Below are 12,711 nucleotides of genomic sequence, written 5' to 3' on the forward strand. Positions count from 1 at the left end.
CCAATTTTAGCTGAAGTGTCTTTAATTAACCCTAGTATATCCAGTGGTTCCACCTTGCACTTCTTTTTTCCTCTACCCTCTTGGATCCCCTATGTTTATCTTCAGCTGTGGTGGCGGAAAGCTGGGAGAGGTTCCTAGTTATGCAGGGGCCAAGGTTCCTGGTGGACTCTCTAGAACCAACTTGGTATCCCACCAGTGTCTCTCTGCTTGACAAGTCAGTCTCTTACAAATATTCTTTGGTGATGTAGAATTCCCTGCAAGTTTGAAATTAGATGAGTTCCTTTTAATTCAAAGGTTGAGAATAATAGAAACCTAAAACACTGTCACTATCAGGGTTCTGATGAAAATGGTGTACAATCCTCCCTTTACAACAGAGCTTTTGTCATTAATTCTCAAAAAAAACACAGACCCCCCCCCCACTCCCCAACATGCAAAGTTCAGTTTGATATGTTTCGAAGCAACTGCATGTAAAAATTCCTAAAACATAAAATGCTTTGAAATTTCTACTTTTTTTTTTTTTGGTTACAAATGGTGCTTATTGTGAAAATCAAACATTCTGAAATGAATAATTTAGGAAGGAAAGTCCTCCCATGAATGCATCCTCCAGAGATAGCTAATGTTCATGTCTGGTGTGTATCCTATCAGATACTTTCTGTTTGTGTACTAACATAAGCTGTACTATAAATATCATTATTTCTATTTTTTGTATATCTAACAGTAACAGGATCCTACTAGGCAACTTGCCTAGTAACTTGCTGTTTAAATTTAATAATATCTTGGACATTATTCCAAGTCATTAGATATAGGACTAACTCATGGTTTTAGTGACTATACAGAAATCTACAGTATATGTGAACCCTATTACTCCAATCCCTTACCAATGGCTGTTTGAGTCATGGTGTCTCTCCATTATAAGCAATATCTAAATGGCAATTCTTAAACACAACTTTGTTTAACTAGGCAAAGATATCTACAACAAAAGTTTCTATCAGTGGAATTTCTGCAACAAAGTATATAAATGTTTAAAATTATAATTGATTTTGCTAAAATATCCTCCAAAAAAACCTGACCAATTTGCATTCTCACAAAAAGCACAGGAAAGTACTTATATCTCCACACTAAGTTTTTTTTAAAGGTTTTTATATTTAAAAAAAAATTTATTTATTATTTGGTTGCGTGGGGTCTTAGTTGAGGCAGGCGGGCTCCTTAGCTGCGGCACGTGAACTCTTAGTTGTGTCATGCGTGTGGGATCTAGTTCCCTGACCAGGGATGGAACCAGGGCCCCTGCATTGGGAGTGCGTAGTCTTATCCACTGCGCCACCAGGGAAGTCCCCACACTGAGTTTTAATAATCATTTTTACCAATAAGTGCAAATGATACATAACTTTAAATTTGATTAGTGAAGTCAAGACTCTTCAAATTTACTAGAATGTAAGCTCCACAGGGGCAGAAATTATTGTCTGTTTCCTTCACAGCTATATACCTGCTCAGAACAGTGCCTGGCACATAGTAGGCATACATATTTGTTTAATTAAGTAATGTTTATTTTTCTCTTCAGAGAGCTGTTTGTCCATGTAGTTTGCCTATTTTTCTATTAAATTCTTGGGTTTGTTTTTTTTTTTGCCCCCTAAGAGCTCTTGGTATAATAAGTAACCATTTGCTGTGTGCTGCAAGTATTTTTTCCCAACTTGTCTTTTTATTTCTTGGTGTGTTTTGCCTTTAGAAACTCTGCATTTTTATGAGTTCGAATGTATTAACCTTTTTCTTCAAGCTTCTTTCATGCCTAGTTTTTTTCCACTGCAAAATAAAAACAAGATTCACATAGGTTTTCTTCTTGTTCTTTCAACATGGGCTTAAGGGTTTTGTTTTGTTTTCATCTGATATTTCTATTTGGTGTCTACTGACTGGAAAAATACATTGTATAGAATAAAGAGCACACAGGTAGGGAATCGCCAAGTTAGAGAGTTCAAATTTGTACCTAAACACTGACGCATTTTTATTTTGGATTTTTTTTACTCTCTTTCCCCAAACACATAAAAATAACTTTGTTAGTGCCTTTTTAAAAATTACAAATATTGCTCGTGTACATTATAAATACTTCAAGTTAGACAGATTTAGAGTAAGCAGCAAAAATCCCCTTTCTTTCTCTACCCCTATAATTCTAGAAGAAATCTCTGTCAGCATTTTGGTGTGTAGCCTTCAGGACCTTTTCTTATGTACTCACAAGTATATACACACATACCAGTGGTCCTTTATTTTTCTGCTTGATATAAATGAATCACACCATATGTGTTGAATGTAGAACTTCTAAAGCCAATATACTGTAGCTGTCATCATATTAGTGTATGTATATACATATTTATAATAGCTTTGCAATAGTTGCATTCATTACTAGGATATACTCCCATAATCTAATTAGTCACTTTCTACTCGTGGGCATTATTTTCCTGTTTTTAAACATCACAGGCAATGCTGCTGTGACCATCCCCATACATATTTTTGTGTTCCTGTGTAATTATTTCTGCAGGATGGAGTCCTAAAAAATGGAATTGCTGATTTGAAAGGTACATGCATTTACAGCAGACTGGAGTTTGCGAAATGCAGAGAAGCCTTTGTGCCACTCACAGCCCACTGTAATGATTCTACCTTGCACTCTGCTTCAGGAGTGCTATAGAAAATAGTTTTTTGCTTTTTGTTTTTTAAGCATGAAGTTTTGAACATGAAAATATAAAATAGTTAATTATTTGAGTGTAGGTTTACGTACATTTTGCCCAGCAATTCCACTTTTAAGGATCCATCCTATAACAACACTCCCCTGAAGTGAAGTAGCATAAGTTCAGCTCCGTAAACCAGTTATGATGAAAGAAAGTTGTTAAAAATGTTAAGTATCATTAATGCGCTAAGTGAGTGCTCTGAGTAAGGTGCCCCAGATAGTTTGCCTCAATTATCAGGCATGGGACTGGAAATTAGGAGAGCATCTCCACAGACAGATGGGAAGGGTGAGACATCTTCCTTCTCTCCTGTGAGGTGGCACATCAGCTGGGACAGTGGTCCAGGCTTCTAACATTTCTCAGGATTGAATAAGAGCTCTGAGCAAGCTGCTCCAAGATACAGCAGCTTTGTACACTGCTCCCAACCCCTCGCCCCGCCCACACACAACTCAGGGAGGTGTCCTACCATCTGGGGCTCTGTGCAGGGAGCTACCCAGCAATCAGAAGGGCCAACCTCTTTTCGCTGATGGGGTAACTAGGAGTCAGCTAAGAGATCTCAGTTCCTTTCCCTCCTGGTCCTCATTCCTAGATCACTTGGCTTGAGGCCAGAACTGCCTTCCAGGGAGAAAAGTCAAGGAATATTAGCATAACCACCGAATTGCCCTCTAAAAAGGAAGTAGTACTTTACACTTACTTGAGTAGCTTCCTTGCCACCTTTGCTAGAAACTCACTAATTTACTCTTTAATTTTTTAGTTTTTGCCAATCTGATTTCTCATTACTGTCTAGTTTTTCTTACACAGTGTTATTATAAAAAAGACACTTAATTTTTTGCACATGTTTGTGGACTATTTGTATTTCTTCAGTGAATTGCTTGCTTATGGCCTGTGTCCTATTTTTAAATGGGTTGTCTTTTTTATTGATCATAGGAATTCTTTACATATATTCTGGATATTAACCCTTTTTAATAATACTGCAATTGTTTTCCATCAGTTGTCTTAATTACGGCTCCCACCACATAGATATTGACATGCTCATGTGCTTAGAACTTGCTGAACCCCAGTTCCACCTTCTCCCTTCCCTCCCTCTCCAGCTTGTGGAAGGAGAGTAAATGCAGTTCCTGACAACTACTGGGCCACTAAGACCTCTGAAACCTTGACAGGACTAGTAGAATAAGGAGACACTATCATTTATGAAGTGGCAAATAAGCTTTCTGGTAGATGTGAATTCCTTTTTCATGAACTCACAATACGGGGGAAAACAACATAATGGTTATTTACATATGCAAATGTGTAGCTGAGCCCTTGCTCTGGAATGGAGATGTTGGAGAAGATAGGGTTCTGCTTGAGAGTACTAAACTGCCATTTGCTAAAGCAATAGTTTTTCTACACTGTAGGCAGACTCATAGCTCTAAGTTAGGATTTAGACTCCTTACACACTGGCTTATTTTTGAGATGCACATGTCCTCGATTTTTTTTTTTTTTTTTTTTTTTTTTTTTGCCACACCACACGGTGTTTGGGATCTTAGTTCCCTGACCAAGGACTAAACCCATCCCTGCAGTGGAAGTGCGGAGTCTTAACCACTGGACTGCCAAGGAAGGCCCTGCACATGTTGTTTAAATAATTGCTTGCAGGAGATAAAGACAGGGCTGGCAGGATCTTTACGTAGAGTTGGAGGAAGGATTGTATGTAAAAAGGATTAGCTTGGTCAAGCTCAGTCCTGAGCCAGATATTGTTTAAAACTGAACACCCCAAGCCTTGAGAATGTTACGAAAACTTTCTTTTAAATTATTATTAACTTATAAGGGGATGTTGTGCGAAAGTGGCCTCTTTTCACTTTGTGGGTATCTCCAGTCCTGGGGTTCATCTACTATGATCTGATGTGACTTGCTGACAGCACACCCCTACAAGTAGGTCTCTTCTGCATGGAGTAGACAGTCCTACATCAATCATGCCAAGAAAGCCTGTACTTGGGACGGGGCATGAGAATTCGGAAGGCAGGCTGTATATTGGGGTGAAGAAGAAATACTACTTTCTTGAACCTTACTCTAGACTGTGATTCTACAGAGTGCTGAATGGCACCCCAGGGTAGTGCGGGGAACCCTGCTTTCACCTGTCCCTGGATACCCTGGGACACATCCTATGAAACAATATCATTTTAATTCAAAGAGACTACACCATCCATAATCAAAAAACAAACCTAGCAAACAAGGCCAGCCCTATGTGTACAATGCGTAAATAATATGATTTCAGGGATCTTTAAAAGACCCTGCATGTCCCAATAGTCCTGGCCCTTCCCCTCCCACCTTATTAGAATAAATCTTCTACACAAAGGCTGAGTTATAGTTACATTGTGAAAAATCCCTCCCCCCCCCAAAAAAGTTACCAAAAACACTATCACAGAGAGGGCTACAAATTCACCCTGCTTAATTCTTTATCACCTTCCACAAGAATTCAAAATTTTTACATAGTTGCAATCATGTGCCCATGCAATAATGTATCCTGCATTTAAAAAAAAAAAAAAAAAAGTTTTACAGGTCAAAAGCCCTTACCCCAGATAGTTACATAGTGGTATGACATTTGGAAAGAAAATTGATTTTGGTTCCAGGCACTTTCTTTTTTTTTTTTAATTTTTATTTATTATTTATTTATTTTTGGCTGTGTTGGGTCTTCGTTTATGTGTGAGGGCTTTCTCTAGATGCGGCGAGTGGGGGCCACTCTTCATCGCGATGCGCGGGCCTCTCACTATCGCGGCCTCTCTTGTTGCGGAGCACAGGCTCCAGACGCGCAGGCTCAGTAGTTGTGGCTCACGGGCCTAGTTGCTCCGCGGCATGTGGGAATCTTCCCGGACCAGGGCTCGAACCCGTGTGCCCTGCATTGGCAGGCAGATTCTCAACCACTGCACCACCAGGGAAGCCCCCCAGGCACTTTCATTCAAATCACTGCTCCAAAATAGGTGGTATGACCTTGGGCACATTACTTAACCTCTTGACCCCATTTCATCATTTTTAGGATATTATTCTGGTTTGCAGGATGAATGAGAGAAACAGACATGATACATGGAGGGTAGCTGACTCCGGGTGGGAAAGGACTGGCAGTTAATATTCCTACTTCCTGGATTGATGTTTCTTTTGAGATGAGCACTGTGGTGAGAATTCTCTATGTTATCATCTATTTTAATCCTCCTAACAACCCCTGAAGATAGGTTGTACTATCTCACTGTAGAGGTGGCCAAAAGGAAGTACACTGAGGTTAAGTCCCTTGCTCAAGGTCACACTGCAGGCCGAAGGAGGAGGTGGAATTTGAATTAGGTTAGGGTGAACAGTGCCTTCTTGGTCACTACTGACTATGAAGAAATAGTGAAATGAAAAGCACAAATGTCACCTAAGAACAGTGGATTGCCTCTCCCCTTAGCATATGACATTGCAGATTCAAAAATCCTAGGAAAGCCAGAGGGGAGGAGGTATACCACTGCTTTAATTCTGAAAATCATGAACAAGAGAAGGGTAATAAACTCAGGAGAACCTAAAAGAGCAAAGTAACCTCAAGAAAAATGGCCCCAGATGGACAAATTCCCTAAACATCTTTCACTACTCTGATGTCTCAGGAACCACCTTTAAAATGACAAAATCTGTGTGGGTTACTTCAAAGGCAATTTGTAGAAAGGGAAAGGGATAGGAATTTTCTGAACCCTCTGGGTTTTTTGATAGGAGAACTGAGAAAATAACAAGTGCTGCCTCCTAGGACTGTTGTTAAAATTAATACAAATAGCAGAAGGTCCATCACAGACGGAAGACTTTGTTTCAGTGCCTGACACATTACTCACTTTGAATTGCACCCAAGTCTGTGGCTCTTCTCCCTGGGGTCATTTGATGGCATGTGATTTATATCACAAACACTGAAATTTAAAAAGTATTCACAGAGGGAAGAGATATGGGGACATATGTATATGTATAACTGATTCACTTTGTTATAAAGCAGAAACTGACACACCATTGTAAAGCAATTATACTCCAATAAAGATGTTAAAAAAAAAAAGTATTCACAGCTATCCAAGTATGAAGACGCTTTTCTCAAGGGAGACCTACTTTAATAGAAGAAAATGCACGTCTCACCTTTGTTCTTCTCCCTAAAGTAAGGTTTCCTCCAAAAGATAAAAAGCACTAACACATTTGTCCTTGAAGGGCAGAGCCCAGGAATTCTGGTCTCTCTGAACACCCTCTCCCTTCCTGCTAGGGACCAAACCGCCTGCCCCGCCTCGTGTCACAGAAGTCCCCCACGCGCAAAGCAAAAGTGTTTACTTCTGCCGCCTGCCAGCCCGGCGGGGAGGGGGGGGGAGCACCCGAGGTGCCCCTCACTTTCGCCCCTGCAGCTTTCCAAACAAACCAGGGCGGGATGGGAGTGTCTTCTTGGCTGTGGAACTTGATCCTCCTACCTTGTCCTGAAGCCACCCGCCGCTTTCCCCCGGCCCTCTTCGCGGTGATTTTCCTGTCCGGGACGCCCGGAGAGGGCGCGCGGCTGGTGTCCGCCCAGCCGGAAAGGTAGGGGCTCGGCCGCGCTCCCACTTAGCCGGCCCGGGGACGGGGAGCCCCAGCGGCTCCCTCCGCATCGCACCTTCCTCCGCGAACTCGGGGGCGGCCGGGGCCACCACGCATCTGGCGCCAGCCGCCGAGCGGGAGGAGCTTCTGCGCGGCTCCGGAGGCGCTAGGCGCTTTCGCCGGGGATCCGAACCCGAGCGCGGCGGGCAGCGCACGCGCCGGCGGACGCCTGGGACTCCGGGCGGCGCCGCGCCCTTCCCCGCTCCCCCGCCGGGTCCGAGGGAGCCTGAATCCTTCCCGCGCCGCCCCTTGAACCGCGCCACCTTCCTCCGGTTACCGCCGGCCGCGGGCTTCGGCGGCTCGATGCTTCAGGCGCCGCGGGAGAGGCAGCAGCCGGCTGGGGCGAGCGGCGACGAGCGAGCCGAGAGAAGCGGGCCTCCGGCGCCGGAGCCCGGCACGCCTCTGCGGTCTTCGCGCCGGGGCCTCGGTGGGTAACTCTCCCTCGCCCGCTTCGCTGCGGGTTTGCATCGCCGGGGGAGGGAGGTTGGGGAAGCGGAGAGATCCGCGGGCTTTGCAGCCCCTGAGGCTGAGGATCGGGGCCCGGGGGCGCGCCTCCACGCACCACCCCCCCTCCCCCCAGGAGCCTGCGTGCGCTGGTCCCGTACCCCCGGGTTTAGGGAGTCGGGGGCGCTCGGCCCCAGGTGCTCTCCCGGGAGGGGCGGGAGGGGCGCTGGAAGCTTGAGCGCAGGAGAGGCCGACGGGGGTGATAGGCTCTTTGCTCACTATTGTTTGCCTGTAAAAGGGTCTCTACGCGAGCAGGGGCGAGAGGTCTGGAAGGTTCTCCCGTTTTACCTTAGAACATTTTGCTAGAAACCCTTCTTCCCGTTACGGTGGAACTAGACCTAGCAAACACAGCTCCGAGGCAATTTGGAGGAAAGGGCGGCGGTGAGAAAATTTCCGTGACTTGGGCTGCCGTTAGTTTAGGGGGTAGGGGAGAAAACGCTTGTGGTTTTGAGGCGGATTGTTTCCGAGCTCCCTGGCGATCTCAGCCCCTGTGTGCTGTTCTTTTGGCTTGAAAGAAAATCTATCAAAAGCTATTTTCAGAAACTAAAAACAAACCCAAAGCAGTTTTTTGGGGGAGGGTCTTCAGTAGAAGGCGGGGAGAGAGGTTGGGGACGGGGGTGGGCGTTGCTGTTCAAAGATGATGGTTCAGAAACGGTTCTTGGGAGTGGTGATGAGAAAGACATCTTGCATGCCAGCATATCAGAAACTACGTAAACTGCAGATTCTAAACTCAGCAAAGTCGCATGTGCTTAAGAGGAGCGCCGCCGGGGGTAGATAGTTAAGGAAACTGCCGATCGGCCAGAAGCTCCTCGCCCTCTGGCCCCAAGTTCACACTAACCTTCTGGTCTTTGATAGCCGCTTTTACAAGGCTAGCTTGGATATTTGACTTTCCGGTCTTAAAACTTTCTCTCCCGGCTGCAGACCATGAAACTATCTTTTTATTTATATGGAGATGTTAAATATTTAGGAGGATCTGGTCAGGCTGGCAGGTTATTTTCCGTTCGAAAGCATGCTGATTTGACATTTGTAAATTGATTCGTTTTCGCTTCCTTTTCCTTTCACCTACGACTGCTTTTAATACGAAGATCTGCAAAGAACCACTCTTAGTTTGTTATCTATTGATAGTTTGTCGTCTCTGAATAAGTCTAATCGTCCCGGAGGCACATTAGATAATGGCAACTTTGGTTTATGAGGAGAGAACTCTTCTAGAAACTGTGTTTTCCTGTTCTGGCTTCAAGCTGTCCTTAATCCTGGAGGGGGAGGGGAGGTCTTCATTGGTTGCCCTTGGGGCTTCTCTTGAGCAATATTTTTATCAGCGTCCCTCTCTGATTGTCACAGCCGCAGATCGTACCGTGTCTCCGTATTATGGTGCAATAAAACAAGACTGCTATTTTGATTATGTTTCAGTAGATTTGTTAGAAGTACTCAATTTATTCTTATGCCCCGAATCAATACAAATCTTCGGGGCTCAGAAAAGAATAGAGGGACAGTTTTGGCAGAAGAATGCCGTTAAGAGACATAGCATTTTAAAAAATCAGTCTATCTTTTGTGGAAATTGTAATTTTCAAGTTTTCTCATTCCAAATATCACTGGCAGCCGTTTTCTTCTGTTGGAGATATTTCTGTGTTCCGTATCATACGGAATATTATGGGAGAGAAGTGAAATAATGCCGTGCCTCCCATGTTTCTCTGATAAGCATCATCTGCTAACCACTTGGCTTTCGTGGAAATTTGTGATTCCATTCAGACTGGGACCAGAGACCTGTTTAAGTGCATTCTAGGCGCTGCTTATCAAGGAGGTAAGGAAAGCACAAAACTCAGGTGGCCTCCACTATGATCCCCAGTGAGTTCCCCTATGCTATTTTATTAAATCTTCCCAACCACCCTATGAGACAGGAATGCTTAACCTTATTTTATAGTTAAAAAAACTGAGACTGCCCAAGGTTAAGTGACCTAGAATGGATCACAGGAAGGTCACTTCACCTCTGCCTTACACCATTCCAGAAAGCCTCTGTAGCAGACATTCTTCACCAATTCTTCCATTCATTTGCATATCTTTCTCCTTTGCCTTCCACAATGCTCATTTATATACCCCCTGATCGGAACACAGATTAATTCTTTTTTTTGTTTGTTTGTTTTTTGTTTTCAGAACTATTTATTAAATCAAAGCAGAAATATATACAGAAAACATACTCTGAATAATGGCTACACATATAATTTGCGACAGATACTTACAAATATTCATGTCTCCCTTTCTTTTGATTAATATGTTTTTTTTAACATCTTTATTAGAGTATAATTGCTTTACAATGGTGTGTCAGTTTCTGCTTTATAACAAAGTGGATGAGTTATACATATACATGTCCCCATATCTCCTCCCTCTTGCATCTCCCTCCCTCCCACCCTCCCCACAGATTAATTCTTAATTACCCCTCATGCTTGGCTTCTTGAGCAGGTGCTCTGCATACTTTGCCTTTCCTTCTGATAGCTCCAGACTTTCAACAATTAGTTATCATCTATCTTCTCCACATCTTTGACATGCCCCTTGGGTGTGGTGTGTCTGGCCAGGTATACAAGGTCATGTTATCTCCATTGGCTTATGTTCTGAAAGTTCTTTTCATTCTGAATACGTGTATATTCTCACTGAAGTTCCTGCTTATCCTTCTTGCCTGGAAGAAATCTTCCCAGGGCTACAGCCCCACCCTCACAGCTGAAATGAATCTCTCGTTTCTCCCAAATACAGTGGACAACAGCACACACCACGATTTCCAATCGAACCCTGATAAGTTAGAAATAAAAAGTATTTAGTTTGGAGTGAGCTTGATGTATGGAACAGGCTGTCTGCCTTGGACATTACAGTGTTTCAGTAGAAAACTGTATTTATGATTCCATGTCAGGGTGTTAGAAGCACAGTTCCCTCACCACAGTGGGGTAGCAGGCGTTCTTTCCCATGATGGTGACTGAATTGGTGGAAGTGTCTCAGACTCGGTCAGGAACTTGGCTGCCATACAGTCAGGCTAAGAAGTGATAATATTATGGGGGTGAGGTTATGAGGGTAAAAGAGAGCGAATAGCAGTAGGATCTGAGTCTCTTCCCCACATCCATATTTCTTTTTCCTTTTCTTCTTTTTTTTGGGGGGGGCAGATCTTTTGGTCATCCAGCTTCCCATTTACTGTCACAACCTTCTGCATCTGATCAGGGCTTTCTTCTTCCTGGACCATTGGGAAAAGGCGAAGGAAAGCACTCAACCCTTAGGAGATTTTCTTACCTTCAACACTGGAAAGCTGAGTGAAGAGGATCTCTTCTGCATTCTCTCTTCCCCCTTACACCTGAAACACAGTGGGCCAATGCCATCGTTTCATCCAGTAGCACAGAGTAATGCTGGTCTTTGAAGAATTCTTTAAACATTGATTTACTTTTTATGTGGTTGGGAATGGAAAGGTCTGTGGGAGATGAGGGAATAAGGCCTCCAGATGAGGAAATGGAAAGGAAGCTGGAAATTTCTCCAAGGGAAACAGCGTTACTCTCGCCTTCATGGGTTGTGGAAGCAGGCCCAGAGCTGGTGTAGCTGTGGGTCATGGTCACTATGCTTTGATGGGGCAACAAGGGAGCAGAGAGTGGTTTTGCAGTGGCTCTTGCGTGACTTTCCGCAGTCATCTATATGGTGGGACTTGAGATTTAACCAATATTTACTGCGTACCCACCATGTAACAGATGTTCTAGGTAGGGCATGCGGCGTTGAACAAAACAGATGAAGCTCCCACTCTTACAGAGCTTGTGTTTCTGTGGGAAATGGGATCAATAAACCAGATACAAATAAATGGAAAAACGTTTTTCAGGTAGAAATGAGTGTTACAAAGACAATGCAATGTGGGCGCGTGCCAGACAGGGCATGGCGGAAGCCAGTTCAGAGCAGTCAGAGAGCTGCTGGGAGGAGGGGATATTTGAAGTGAGATGTGAATGATGAGAAGGAGCCCGTCAAGTGAAGAGCACAAGGAAGAGCATTGTAGGCAGAGGGAACAGCAACTGCAAAGGCCCTGAGGCATAAATGAATCTGGGATGTCTGGAGAACTCGTAGATGGAGAAGAGTGCAAAAGGGCAAGAGAGGAGATGAAGTCAGTGAGGCAGGCGGAAGACCGCTTATGTGAAGATTTTAAGTCTTAGGAGTTAGAATTGTGTTTTTATTAGAATGGGCTGCCACTGGAGACTCTGAATTAGAGACCCAGTCTTCACCTGGTTCGCAATGGGCTTTCCTGTTTCTCTCTCTCTCTCTCTCTTTCTCTCTCGCTCTCTCGCTCTCTCTCTCTCTCACACACACACACACACACACACATTTTCACTCTCAGTTTTTCTTCTCCCCATTAATTGTCCATCACTGATTTCCCCTTCTTTGCCCTAGGTCAGAGCACAGGCATATCCACACAGAAAAGCAGGGCTCAGAGGACTGTGGACAGTCGTCCTCTTACCCTCTGAAATAAATCCATATACTCAGTTTCAATTTCACGCATGAAACTCCCCATCACTAGCTCTGACTTCTTAGCCTCTCTCCAGACTGAATATCTAGTTGTCTCTAAGTCTCTGGATTGGCTGGTGACATCTGAAACTAGATACTAAAAAGTATCTAGTCAAATCAATCATAGTTGGTATCTTTTGCAAGACAATGATTGTCCCAAAAGGGGATATTCTGTGTAACAAGAAGGTCTTGCCTTTTCCAGAACTCCCGCTCCCTTTCCCCAGCCTATGCAGTCTGATATGAGAGGTAGTTTCAGTGGAAATGTGCAGGACTCTTATAATAGTTGCCTTGGGACTATACTGTGCCTTAGAAATTTCATTTCTATTGTTCTTTGTAGATGATCTTGTCAGTCTTAGAGTAACACTTAAATCATGAAAGCTTATGTCCA

The 12,711-nt window shown here is 43.9% G+C and overlaps 1 protein-coding gene across 18 annotated transcripts in view; it reads left to right on the forward strand.

Annotated features, from left to right (window-relative positions):
• Positions 1–6,971: 6,971 nt before the first annotated feature.
• The window catches only part of ST3GAL6 (ST3 beta-galactoside alpha-2,3-sialyltransferase 6), an 89,602-nt gene continuing 83,862 nt past the window's right edge, over positions 6,972–12,711 (forward strand). For 10 of the 18 annotated variants that reach the window (XM_061194060.1, XM_061194064.1, XM_061194058.1 and 7 more), the window contains exon 1: positions 6,972–7,250. Coding sequence is in view for 4 of the 18 variants with exons in the window: in XM_061194055.1 (XP_061050038.1) it covers positions 7,611–7,734 (124 nt within the window). In the remaining 14 variants the exon portion in view is untranslated. Of the gene's footprint in view, positions 7,735–12,711 lie in introns of all 18 variants that reach the window. The other 8 variants (XR_009701335.1, XM_061194055.1, XM_061194054.1 and 5 more) reach the window with 4 other exon arrangements.

The sequence above is a fragment of the Eubalaena glacialis genome, chromosome 6, assembly GCF_028564815.1.
Source record: "Eubalaena glacialis isolate mEubGla1 chromosome 6, mEubGla1.1.hap2.+ XY, whole genome shotgun sequence".
NCBI classification, from domain to species: Eukaryota; Metazoa; Chordata; class Mammalia; order Artiodactyla; family Balaenidae; genus Eubalaena; species Eubalaena glacialis.